The 13810-nt window shown below is 34.4% G+C and overlaps 2 protein-coding genes across 4 annotated transcripts in view; one reads left to right on the top strand and one right to left on the bottom strand.

Moving 5' to 3' along the window:
- LOC148310901 (uncharacterized) overlaps positions 1 to 5124 on the top strand; it is a 56039-nt gene extending 50915 nt beyond the window's left edge. Inside the window, exon 7 of the mRNA XM_088257567.1 lies at positions 4136 to 5124. Within this exon, the coding sequence (XP_088113693.1) occupies positions 4136 to 4962 (827 nt within the window). The 3' untranslated portion in view covers positions 4963 to 5124. The remainder of the gene's footprint in view (positions 1 to 4135) is intronic.
- Positions 5125 to 6237: 1113 nt separating this feature from the next.
- The window catches only part of Oscillin (glucosamine-6-phosphate isomerase Oscillin), a 28042-nt gene continuing 20469 nt past the window's right edge, over positions 6238 to 13810 (bottom strand). The window contains exons 6-7 of one of the 3 annotated variants that reach the window (XM_088257573.1): positions 11400 to 11436; positions 6238 to 6462 (exon numbers count right to left, since the gene is read on the bottom strand). In XM_088257573.1, the coding sequence (XP_088113699.1) occupies positions 6443 to 6462; positions 11400 to 11436 (57 nt within the window). In that variant the 3' untranslated portion in view covers positions 6238 to 6442. Of the gene's footprint in view, positions 6463 to 11148; positions 11437 to 13810 lie in introns of those variants that run through there. The other 2 variants (XM_088257574.1, XM_088257572.1) reach the window with 2 other exon arrangements.

Below are 13810 nucleotides of genomic sequence, written 5' to 3'. Positions count from 1 at the left end.
ATAAGTGGATGATTTGAGTTTTGTTTTTAGTGTTACTTTTGATATAATTTTAAGCTTATATTAGTACATGTTCTTTGTATATTAGTGTATCTATAATTGAATAATTAACGAATTTATAAGTTTAAGTATGTGCAAATAGGATAATAAAAGTTGTGCGAGAGAATGCCGTTACGTAGCAGTGAGGCTCACCACCCACTATGCAGCGTCTCTTGCGGGGGTGCAAAGAGGAGGATGGAATGCCGCATAGGCGCTTGGAATATCCGAGGAGGAATGGATAAGAAGATGAATGAGTTGTGCGAAAGTATGAAGAGCAAAGCTCTAGACATTGTGTGTGTAAGCGAATGCATGAAAAGGGGAAGTGGTACGTTGGAGCATAATGACACGCTTGTTCTGTGGTCTGGAGTACAGGACACAGAGCGGGCGAGTCAGGGCGTCGCGGCGCTACTATCCCCAAGAATGGTAGAGTGTATGAAAGAATACAAATGTATAAGTGCCAGGCTCATGTGGATCTCCTTCAAGATTGGAGTCACGAGTATCCTTATCATAATAGGGTATGCTCCTGTGAACTCATCTTCTGAGGATGTGAAACGAGAGTTCTGGGAGAGTGTAAGAGAAGTGCTGACAAATAGAAGATCGAATGAAAGAGTGATTCTAGCAGGTGATTTTAACGGATGGGTAGGCACTCGGAGGGATGGCTTCGAATCAGCCTTAGGTATGTTTGGTGATAACAGAACGAATGGTAATGGGAATAGTCTGCTCGAGTTGTGTCTGGAATGGAACCTCTTTATTTCGAATACTTTTTTCGATCATAAGGGGATCCATCAGTATACGTGGGAGAGAGGGAATGAAAGGACCATAATCGATTATGTTGTTGTTGACTCGAGATTGAGGAGAAATACAATCGATACGAGAGTATTTAGAGGGGCTGAAATGGAGTCGGACCATTTCCTCGTCGTATCGAGAGTAATTCTGTTCCGTGGATGGCGGTCCAGGAACAAAACTGTTCCGGTTTCATCTAGAGTCAAAGTTGAAAAACTACAAGTCGAGAATGTAAGTAAGTCGTATGAAAGGGATGTGAATGAAAGATTGAATGTAAGGAATATGGATATGAATGTAGACGATACCTGGGAGCACATCAAATCGTGTATGTATGAGTCAGCAAAGAGTGTATGTGGAGTTGCGATCCAAGGTAGAAAAAAAGGAGATGCATGGTGGGATGAGGGCATGAAAGGACTTGTCTCTGAGAAGAAGAATGCTTGGCTAAATATGTTAGCAGTTAACGATGTTAAGAGTGAACTTTTTAAAATAATGAAAGATCGGTATAAAGAATGTAAGAGAAAAGTGAAAATGGGAGTAAAAGAACGGAAAGATCGTCTAAAGAGAGAAGAAGGTATGAAAATGTCAACCCACTTTCAAGAAAACATTAAGCTTTTCTGGAAAGAGGTAAAGAACGCAAAAAATGAGACTGAAAATGGAGGTATGAAAGTTATCAAATCAAATGATGGTAAAATATTGACGAATGAAAGTGAAGTGAAAGAAAGATGGAAAGAATACTTTATGGAAATTTATGAAAGTAACGGCAATGTCTCCACCGAGACACCCATAGAGGCAAGGGTGAGTGAGGGTATGGTATGTGAGATAAGTATGTCAGAAATAACGAATGCCTTAAAATTAATGAGGAACGGTAAGGCTGTTGGGTATGATAATATTGCTATAGAGTTTGTAAAATGTGGTGGACTGACCACCCTCACATGGATTCACAGACTATTTAACCTGTGTCTTGAGGAAGGATACACACCTCTGGATTGGAGACGGGCAGTAATCATGCCTCTATTCAAGGGAAAGGGATCTCGCGCAGAGTGTGGGAATTATAGGGCGATAAGCCTGCTAAGCTCTGTCGGTAAACTCTATAGTAAGATTATAATTGAAAAAGTTAGAATGGTGACGAAAGAACGGATTTGGGATGTGCAAGGTGCTTTTATGAGTGGAAGAGGTTGCACAGATCAAATTTTTGCACTACGAATGCTGACGGAAAAGTTTTTGGCTAAAAATCAGAAACTCTTCTGTGCTTTCGTGGATTTGCAGAAAGCGTATGATAAGGTTGATAGGATAAAATTATGGAGCGTGCTGGAAAAATATGGAGTAGACGATAAACTTATACAAGCAGTTGCTTCCCTCTACGAGGGCAGCACAGCTAGTATAAGAGTGAATGGGGACATTACATCATGGTTTGCAATATCCAAAGGCGTAAAGCAGGGATGTGTAATGTCACCATGGTTGTTTAATCTCTATATGGACCATTGTATGAAAGAGATTGAAAGTATGGGAGTCGGAGCGAAAATGATGAATATAACTGTTAGTTGCTTGCTGTATGCGGATGACGCCGTACTGCTAGCGAGCAGCGCGGAGGACTTGCAACTAATAGTGTCAAGAATGTACGATGTATGTATGGAAAATGATCTGGCAATGAATGAAGGTAAGTCAAAGGTCATGGTGTTTGAAAGAGAGAAAGATTTGACAGAATGCAAGATTATCGTGCACAATGAATCCCTAGAACAGGTGCAAGAATTTTTATATCTAGGAAGCATGTTCACAAGGGATGGAAAAGTGGATAAGGATATTGAGAGAAGAGTGAATGCAGGGAATAGAATAAATGGTGCTTTTAACAGAGTGATTGGGAATAAGAGTATGTCCATGGAAGCCAAGCTAGCGGTTCACAACGGCGTGCTAGTACCGACACTAATGTATGGAAGCGAAACATGGAACTGGCAAAGGAAGGATGAAAGCAGAGTGAATGCTGTTGAAATGCGCTCCCTCAGACGAATGTGTGGAAAATCATTGTATGACAGAATTAAAAACGATGATATAAGAAAGGAATGTAAGGCTGAACGAGGAATAATTGAAAAGATTAGAAAGAGCTCTTTGCGGTGGTATGGACATGTGGAGCGAATGGATAGCGAGAGAATGACTAAGAAAATATATGTGGCGAATTTGAGAGGGAAAACAGAACGTGGACGACCGAAAAAGACTTGGCACGATCAGATCAATCAGAACCTAAAATCTGGCGGTGTCAAAAGTCTGCGTAATCGGAGGGCATGTATGACTAGATGTATGGATGTGAAGGAGGCTAGGAGTGTATGTCAGGACAGAAGAGTGTGGCGTTCCATCCTCTCTGCCTACCCCTGCGGGGAAACGGCGTGATGGTAGTAGTAGTAGTAGTAGTTATTCATACATAAATATACTCACCTACTCCGTTACAGCAATCCAAACCAATAATACAAATTATACTTTCAACAGTCATAAGTAAGGCTTCACAAAAGCTGATTATCTTTGAACGAACACCAATAATACTGGCTAGGATAAAATGTGACCACTTTATTTTTGTACATATTGGTGTTACTTAACTTTATTCAGTCACATAAATGCTGTTCAGCATTTTTAAATATATTTAAAAAACCAAAAAAATAAAAACAAATTACCCCAGGATGGGACATAGCTGTACGAGAAAGCACCTTGCAAAGATTGGTGTCATTGACTCCCCCATTTGTGAATGCCTTTTCAAGAAGAAGACCTTAACCATATATTCTTTGTTTGCCCAATGAAGACCAAATACCCATATTTTTCAAGACTTTGACCCGGCTCATTTCCCTCCCTATAAATATCCAACTCTTCCTAGTGAGCAGAAACCCAATTATATTCAACCTTTTATTTATTTTTTAAAAATTTACAGAATCAATTTATAATAAAATAATAAGTTTAAAAACTAACTAACTTACTAACCATCACGCCGCTTCCCCGCAAGGGTAGAGAGAATAGAATGCCACACCACTCTGTCTTTGCAAACATTCTTCGCCTCTTCCACGTTCATGCATCTCCTCATACATACCCGCCGATTATTACGACTCCTAACCTGACCACTTTCAATTATTTGGCATACCTGATCGTGCCATGTTTTTAATAATAAGTTTAATGTGATTTATAATTAAATAATTTAATTTAACTTGACATTGGCATAAGTATTAAATTCTATATGCAACGGCATTCTATATAAAAATATTTAAAAAAAAAAAACAAATTACCAGCTTGTTGAATGTCCTTTTATGAGAGTATTTGTCAACCAATCATTGAATTCTAGGTTTCGGTGCACCAGTTCCAAGGACTCCAGAAGGTCGAGCCGTGGCCGTTGTCTTTGCGGCCGTCGGCATTCCTCTGCATCTTCTCCTGGTCCTCAACATCGGAATGGTCATAGCCGTCAAGCTGCAGACGTTTGCGCACAGGAACAAGGCCGAGGAAGAAGACGCAGAGGATGACAGAGAAGATATACCAAAGAACGAAGACGAACTATCAGAAATCACAAGAAGAAACACCGGTACAACTATCAAGCACAGGAGGAGCGGCAGCGAACCAATCGGAAGGCAAGCCATTACAAATATAACGAGGGAAGCTAATTTTATCATCAACGGCACTAAAAACAGCTTTTTCAACATCACAGAAATTGACGTCGGATCGGAGAAAAATTACAAAAAAACCATAGATGATTTCCTGCCGAAATCACGCAAGAACCATGAATCTCGTTATAACATTTGCACGTTCAAAAGCCTGCAGAAATTGGACAAAGCCGACAGAAAGATATTCAAAGATATCGGTTGCGAGCCGAATTCCATTCCCTTTTGGTTGAAATGGCTCCCGTTCGTCGGGATAGCTATATATTACACGGTCGGCGTCTTGGTTTTTGGGTTCGGGAGGTATCAGCCCTTCCTGGACAGCTTGATGTTCCCTCTGGACTTCACAGTAGCCGGGGGGGTTGCCATGACATCCGGACATATCAGAGTAATGTACGCAGTGTACCTGGAGGGGGCGGTGGTGCTAGCGGCCACGACAGTGTCCATCCTTCAAGTTTCCGCCACGCAAGGCCTGACTGACCTGGGTATAAAGTACGGCCTTGTCACGAATTCTAGATAGAGAAATTGTATGCCTTATCTTGCTGATGCCTTATTCCTATAAGTTTGCATTGTGTTTCTGTGTGATATTTTCATTTAAGATGTGATATTGCAAATAGATTTGCAAGCTAATTATTTTATTATTTACAAAAATAGAGAATAAAACATATTTTTAAACATGTGATTTTTAATTATTTGATTTTATATTCAGTCAGTAGAAAAAAATACATAAATAATACTTTCTCCACCTCTGTAGTGTAGTGGTCAGCACAATTGGCTACCAGGTTTAATTCCCAGGTGAGGTCAAAATAAATATAAGTATTTTTTCACTTGTATATTTATCAAATATCATCCTGTAGCACAGGACTTGCCTTTATGATTACAGATCACAACAATACTGCGCCTATGCGATGCAGTGCCCTATGCACCGTTGGATGCGGATAAGAAGAAGAATAGAGAAATACATACCGTCAGCTTAATCTGTAAACTCCAAATAAATAATAAAAAACGCTATAATGACACCATTGGTATTTAAAGCTTTCAAAAATACACTTTATTGTATTCATTTATACAAATGGAACATGGCAAAATGCATTTGTAAAATGTATCACGTTGTTCTCCTGCCTCTGTGGTGTAATGGTTAGCGTGTTTAGCTACCGTGCTGGAGGTCCCAGGTTCAATTCCCAGAGGGTGTTTAAAATAAATATTTGTGATTTAACACTGTAATATTTATTTAATATTACCCTGGACTAGTCCCTGAGGCGCAGGAGTGATCCACCTTGCATTCATGTAAGTAACAATCGATATAACATTGTGTCAATACAATGTATTATCATGATTGTTATCTCAAATATGATAACGGCAGTGCCCTATGCACCATTGAGTGTGGATAAGGGTTAGAATATATGTTTTAATGGTAAAGTATTATGTTTTTACTCTCCTATCCAGTAGAAGTCCGCCTCCTTAGTGTAATGGTTAGCCTGCTCAGCTACCGTTCTGAAGGTCCCGGGTTCGATTTCCAGGGGGGGGGCTCAAATAAATAATAAGTGATTTTTTCACTGCAATATTTATTCAATATTACCTGAAGCGGAGGGCTGATCACCTTTCCTTCATGTGTTAACGATCAAGATAACACTGCGTTTATATGATGCAGTGCCCTATGCACTATTGGGTACGGATAAGGGTCAGAAGAAGAAGAAGAATCCAGTATTCCCAGATGGAGTTGGACATATTACGGATTAGGCCAATAATATTACATCACAGGAATAAATAAGTTTATTGAAATAAAACAAAAGAATTTTTGTAAAATTTATTCCTAAAAATATAATTTGAAAGTAGGTTCGATATTATTATAAATAAACATACATATATATATATTTGTATAAAAAGTTATAGTATACTCGGATGGCAATCTTGACAGTAAATAATAAACAATAAACTAAAATCTTAAGAATAGTTCATGTGAGGCGAGATTATAAGACTTTCATTGTTCTATCAACTTGCTATGTACGCTCCACAAGTTCTGAAATTAGAAATTTACATATTTTTATGTGCAAGATTATTAAGGATTAAATAAAGAATATAAACAAAATGAAATAACCGACATTAAGTGCATAACAAATGACCCGAGAGTGCAATAATAAATGTCTTAAATGCATTTAAAGTGCGACAATGGAATATAAGACACTAATTACTGTTACTTTTTCATGCTAACAAATATTATATAGAAAACTTGCATTAAAACTTTATTTTTTCAAAGATATATTTATTTTTTGCGTATACATGATGTAAAATTGTTGCATGCAATATCGTGGGTATACTAACAAAAAACTTTAACTCTAAAATTCCTGTTATTTAAAATATTTAAAATATTTAATAAATAATAATAAATCCCTTACCGCACCCCAATGGTGCATAGGGCACTGCTTCATATAAACGCAGTGTTATCTTGATCGTTTACACATGAAGGAAAGGTGATCAGCCCTCCGCTTCAGATACTAGTCCAGGGTGATATTGAATAAATATTACAGTAAAAAATCACTTATATTTATTAAACCCCCCTGGGAATCGAACCCGGGACCTCCAGAACGGTAGGCGAGCATGCTAACCATTACACTACGGAGGCGGACTTTTAAAACTTTAAGCCTGAATAAATTACCCATTGTTAAACTTAAAGTTGAATTTACTTTTAACCCTTTGAACGCTTTAAGCAAAAAATAAAAGTTAATTTCAAAAATGCAAATTTTCCATAAAAAATAAAATATTCTATAAAATTCATTTTATTTGTTTACTTTAGTCTATGGCTTTTACAAGCTATGGACTAAAGTAAATGTAAGTAAAAGTAAGTATAATCGATTTAAGCTTTCAAAGGAGAAAAAAATTCAGGCGACTTTAGTCGATTTACGCGTCCAAAGGGTTAAAACCACATAAATATGACATTCCCGACATGTCCGCCTCCGTAGTGTAATGGTCAGCACGCTCAGCTACTGTTCTGGGGGTCCCGGGTTCGATTCCCAGAGGGGGGTCTAATAAATAGAAGTGATTTTTTCACTATAATATTTATTTAATATTACCCTGGACTGGTACCTGAAGCGGAGGGCTGATCACCTTTCCTTTGTGTGTTAACGATCAAGATAACACTGCGAATATATGATGCAGTGCTCTATGCACCATTAGGGTGCGGATAAGGGTTCGAAAAATATGACATTTCAAACTACTTTGTGTATTTTGCCAGAACTGCATCACTAGTCAAAATTGCATATTTTCGAGTTAACGTTTTTTGCCAATATACCCTTATACTTTGTATTTTACCCAAAGTCTAAGAAAATTACGTGAAATAGGCTAAGCAATAGACTCTCCTAGACTCCATTTTCCATCAATTAGGTAATTTTTTGCTGTTTTTCATCCAACGGATTTGTGTAACATATACATTTCTCAGATTCCGAGTAACATATACAATTAAATAGTAAATTTGTGCAAGACTCAAAACAAACAAGAAGACATGCCAACAATATATTATTGGGAATGGATTCAAATCTAAGAGATACCTGCTACAAATAAACAATTTGAAAGGAAGAACTATATACAAAAAAAGGCTATTTTAGGATGGCTAGCAAATAAACAGGAATTGGATGCTTAATTAATTCATTTTGATTATAAAAAATCAATTATCACGGAAATTTAATCGCCAATATAATAATAATAATATATTAAGGTTATATTCCAAAAAAAAGTCTTATTAGATGACCAAATTAAGAGAATATTAACCGCCCCACCTCTCGGTCATTATTCAAAAAGTGTGTAAAAGATCCTCAGGTTTTTTTTCATTACATGTCTCAAAAAAAATACTTATTTACAATATTCAGACATTTTTTTAAACAATATACCATGTCATAAATCAAAAATTGTCAATTTTCAGTTGTGCATGTTTTTGGAATGCCCGGAAAATGTACTATATCCCAGAAATAGCGGCATATTTTTTAACTTATTATTTACCCGCTACAGGGCAGAAAGTGTTGTTTTTGCATTTTGAAGAAAAGGTATTCTTTAATTGATTTTTTTTTAAATAAACTAAATATTTTTTAAATGGAGAAAAAACATTCAGGTTTTACCTGAAAATATCTGTTGCATACATCCTGCAAAATCAAGTTTTTTGTTTTATGACGTTCTTGAAAGCAGTGAGCGATATGTGACACTCTTTGTATCCTTTGCAAGTCAGAGGTTATCAACATAAAATGTCACAGGGTAATTTTTGTAATTATATTCTTTTGAATATTTTAACAAAGATATTTTGTATTCAATGTAATATATCAATCAATATAATCTTGACATATTCTGAAAATAATGTAGCCAGCGATATTGACCTCAAAATACTTAATGTACCGTGTGACGTATTCGTATGCGTAGGGCGAGTAGGAACAATTTGACGTATCACAAATGTTTCTATGGTTACAGGTATAGTTTTTTGTACATGAACGTAAGGGATACGGCTTGTTGCATTCAGGTGATAATATAGAGGATGTATCACATACGTTCGTATAGGTAGGGCAGTTGAACATGACTTTTTACAAATAAAAAAATTCATCCTAAAATTGCATTTTTTGCATTGTAAGCATTCAGTTTTTAAGATAAGATAAGGCTATTGGGAACAAAAAATTATACAATTTTCTAACTAACATACATAGAAGCAATATTGTTAAAGCAACTAAATTAATCACAATATTAGTTACAAAAAAAATGTAGTTACACATTGATCATTGTGGTTAATGAAAGGTTAATAATATTTTAATATAAGCCTTTGTAAATTAAATGCACTGCATCATTTGTGGTCCAGTGGTATCGCAGCTGACACAATTCCTGGGCTGTAATTATGAACTCTATCTACAAAGATAAGTAAAGTATCGGTAAAAATAACTTTGTACCTATTTGGGAATAAACAAATACAGATTTATTTATTTTTAAACATCTAAAGGTGGAGACTGACCTCCACATTTCGTCGTAACGTAACACGTTACGATGCGAGCATTCAGGCAGTCAGTACACCGAGCCGAGCGCTCCATCCATAGTTTCGGATGCTCGGTGATGCTCGCCGCGAGCGATGTTACGACGAAATGCTCCGGTCAGTCTTCACCTTAATATTTACCACATGACAATATGAATTAAAAACTGGGTTCGAATACCCTAAGTCAGTAGAAATAGAAGACTAAAAGTAAAGTTAATTTCATCGACACTTCACATATTTATATAGATGATGCATTCAAAGTAAGGGTATTGGATCTAATAATTATTTTGATTATTACACAGAGCTGATTATATTATTACTTTAAATCGGTTATATTGATAAGAATCCAAACATTTGTTATGAAAACAAACCATTAATAAATGATGAGTTACATAAAACATTATATATCTTCTTAAAATATTTAACAGTTTACTGGAATTTGTTTAAATTATTTTAAAACACAAAAAAACAGATATTAATAAAGCAGTATTGTACTACAAATGTAAAACCCAAGTAAATGTGGACAACACCACAGGACGAAAAAAAATTGAACACAAGTTTTCAATTTGCCATGAAAAAAACTGTTTTATTAAAACCTTTCCTTTAAAATGTGTATTTGTATATGAAATTTGAAGATTTTTCTCATACTTAGGTTTTGCAGCTCAGTACGTACAGTATAATAAGCGTTGAAAATATATTTTAAACTTAATTTTTGTTTAGAACTTTATTTTAATGTTTTTATTTATACAGACAAAAAATTGGTATATTTTTTTAAACTGGCGAATTGTGCAAATACTTAGCGATGATTTCTGTTATAATTTTGACTAGAAGCATTCAAAGACATTAAATTTGCTGAAATATAGCAGTAATATACAATTTATTTTAAAGATTTCACACATTTTTTATAGTCATTGAAAAACAATAAAAAAATATATTAAAAATTAAGTAAAGCGAAATTGCAAAATTATCATATATATGTGATTGTTAAAATAATGGAAATATATGAATTAATAATTAAAAATAAATCCTGATTTTACATGCTTATTAATATAATTATGAATAAAAAATGAAGACATTCGTAAGAATTATAATGATTAAAAACTAGTTGCGAAAATGCAAATCAAAGCAAAAAGCCTTGTTTATAAAAATCAACAAGCTAATATATGAAAAATTAAGTACAAATTTCAAACGGACTATTATTTCACGATGCAAATTAAGGCATTCACAGGCACACGGTGGAACATACTTTGTGATGTTAAAAATAATTCAATAAAAAAAAACATTATTTATTGATTCGCCATTAACTTTGCGGAATAACATGATAATTTAAACATATACAATTAAAACACAGGACTACTTTTTTGAGTTTGGTAATGTAAAAACATCTAGTTTCGAGAACTACATCAGCAGATGAAAATACAAACTTTTGTAAACAGTTTGTATTTTCACCTGTTAATGAAAAAATCTGTAGTAAAAACTATGTTATTGATATTTTAAAAAATATACATAAATTCATATATTTATTGCTGGAGTTTACATTCAAAAGTAAAAAAAAATGCTTATATGATTCTTATATGCATTCTGATTCATTATATGCATTCTTATATGCATTCTGATTCAAAAATTCTTATATGCATTCTGATTCAATTTCTCATGAGAACAAGTCATGTTTAAATTAATAAACTCATAAAAGTGGTCTTGTAAGTGTTTTATTTTTATATTTTAATCATGAAAATATGCTAAGCTACAAAATAATGATCCCAATTGTTAACCACAAATACAATTTAAAGAACATTGTGATTTTAGCGACATTGAATTGAATGTTTTGAACATGCGGTATAGTATGTGATGCCACCGTGTCAGAAATGATGACAATAAAAAAATGCGTTTGTTAATAAATGGGCGCAAAAACATGGAAAACAGCTAGTGAATAGAGCGTTGTAGGGCCAAGGGAATACCTTCTTCAATCAACTTCTGGTGCACTCCGCTAAGGGCCTAGGGAACCATAAAAATACACATCACAATACAATTCTTTACATGGAGGAGAAAACAAAGGACTTCATTCAAATGGGTGAGTTTGACAAATAAGGGATGTCTTCTAAAACACTTCCAAGAAAGAGACATCTTTCAGCAATATATTTCAGCAATGAGATGAAATATTAAATGTTAGTAATATTAAAATCATTTAGTGATTTATTTGGACTCAAAAAGATAATATAATTTTGTCATTATTAATATTTCTAAATTTGATACCCTGCAATGATTTTTCTAACAAAACATTAAATAATTCCAAAAAAATGTTAATTGAAATAATCTAAATAAATTTGAGATAAAAGAGCAAAACATAAGAAATAAAAAATAATATTCAGAAAAGAAAACTAAATGTTTAAGTATTCTGATCTCATTCAATATTTTTGTTATCTTTTTTAACAATAAATACAAAAATAAATATAAATTAATTTCAGTTTATTTGAAAAATGAGAATAAAATATTTTTTCGAATTTGCTAATTTGAAATCCAAAATATTTCCCGAATAATGATCCCTTAAACAAAGTTTTGCTGTACTTTTTAACCCAAAAAATCTGCATATAGATAGAGGAACTTCGAGATGATAATGATGGGGTGATAGAACAATTCAGGTTAAGAAAAAATATGCATCAGTTTGCAGACAGAATATTGAGTTACAAACTAACCCAAAATGTTGTTTGTGAACCGCGACATCTTTTGCCACACTGACCAAATAATTGTTATCCTTAGAAAATATGTTTTGTCAAAGATTTTTGAAAAAACATTTTTGGAAATACTTGAAATTGGCTCGAAATATCTGTCCAACTTCTACCATAATGTATCAGTTTCTGAGTTGTAGTGCCACCCACATTCCCTTGTTTGTCCAAATCCACTAAGATGCAAAGGGCATTGTGCAACAAGAGTAAGTCTGTCTTGTACTTCAGGTATCTATTTGGGGTTACATTTTAAATATTCAAATGAAAGAAAAATTATTTATGTTGGTCTAGTCGGGTTTCGAACCCGAGTTCTCATACACGGTTGTGCAAAATGTTAGCCACAACACTACAGGGGCAGATGCAAATTGGTATTTTAACTATATTTATAGATTAATAAATTATATATTCAAGATTCTTTAAATATCAATTAAAGGCAAATGAAATGTATGTTATCAAAATTTGTTAACTCTATCTACAACCAATTACAATTATAGTTCATTTAAAATTAAAAAGGGTAGTATAAAATGCTCATATTTAATAGACCAAAACAAACAATGAAACCTCTTTTTTATACGGTGTATTTTCTTGAAATTTCAACCTTGATTTAGGATATTATTTTTCCATATTAAGTTTATGTTATATGTGTTAAAGTATCTCTCTTTCTCACTCTCTCTAGATCCATCTGTCATGACTAAGAATGATGATCACAGCTGGCTCCAACTATAGCTTGCCTGTAGCCGATATCCTTCCATCTTGAACGGTCCAATGCGACTTCATAGACATCAGCCACTAATTACTCCATCTTGATAGTTGATGCTCCCCTAACCTTGTACCCTCAACACATCCAATCGAGATATTTCCTCCATACTATCACGGCTTCTTCTGGAGATGTGCCCAAAAACCTCAGACCCGTCTTTCGCACATAGTTAAGAGTATATTATTAGATTAAAACCAATATTTTTAGCTTTTCCACTTTTTTTATTTGACCAGCGACCGGGTTTCATCGTTACCGACATCATCAGACTGGTCTGATGATGACCGACATCATCAGACCAGTCTGATGATGTCGGTAACGACGAAACCCGGTCGCTGGTCAAATAAAAAAAGTCGAAAAGCTAAAAATATTGGTTTTAATCTAATAATATATTAAAAATGCAATTCCATCACGAAGTGTCAGTGGATAATATAAATCCATAGTTAAGAGTATGTATGTCCAATTCCCGGCTGTTAATAGAATCTGCAGCATTGTCACCAACACCACATTTCAAAGGTTTTGTTTATTTTTCTTGTCTAATTCTCTCTATGTCCAGCACTTCACACCATACACATCCGCTCAGAAAACCAAGGCCTCAGTTAGTCACTGGATGTTAAATCGACAGTACATGTTGGCCATCTTGTCTGCATATTATATATATTTTACCACAGTTAACGAAACTCGACGGCTGAGAATTGATTTGTACTTTATCCAATTTCTCAAAATTTGAATATATACTTTATAAAATCATGTTTGAAAGAGTATTCTCCATGTTTAATATGTTTATATTACTATCAAGGACACGGCACACATTTGACTAGAGCATAAGAAGTTAGTGTTTTAGTAATCTAAGCAAAGAAAAAGCTTAAGGTAATCAGACTGCTAATAAGAA

Source organism: Brachycentrus maculatus, unplaced genomic scaffold, assembly GCF_059751285.1.
Source record: "Brachycentrus maculatus isolate JH-2025_06_01 unplaced genomic scaffold, ASM5975128v1 h1tg000085l, whole genome shotgun sequence".
Taxonomy (NCBI): domain Eukaryota; kingdom Metazoa; phylum Arthropoda; class Insecta; order Trichoptera; family Brachycentridae; genus Brachycentrus; species Brachycentrus maculatus.
Note: the sequence above shows the minus strand (reverse complement) of the source record. Positions and strands in the feature narration are given on the sequence as shown.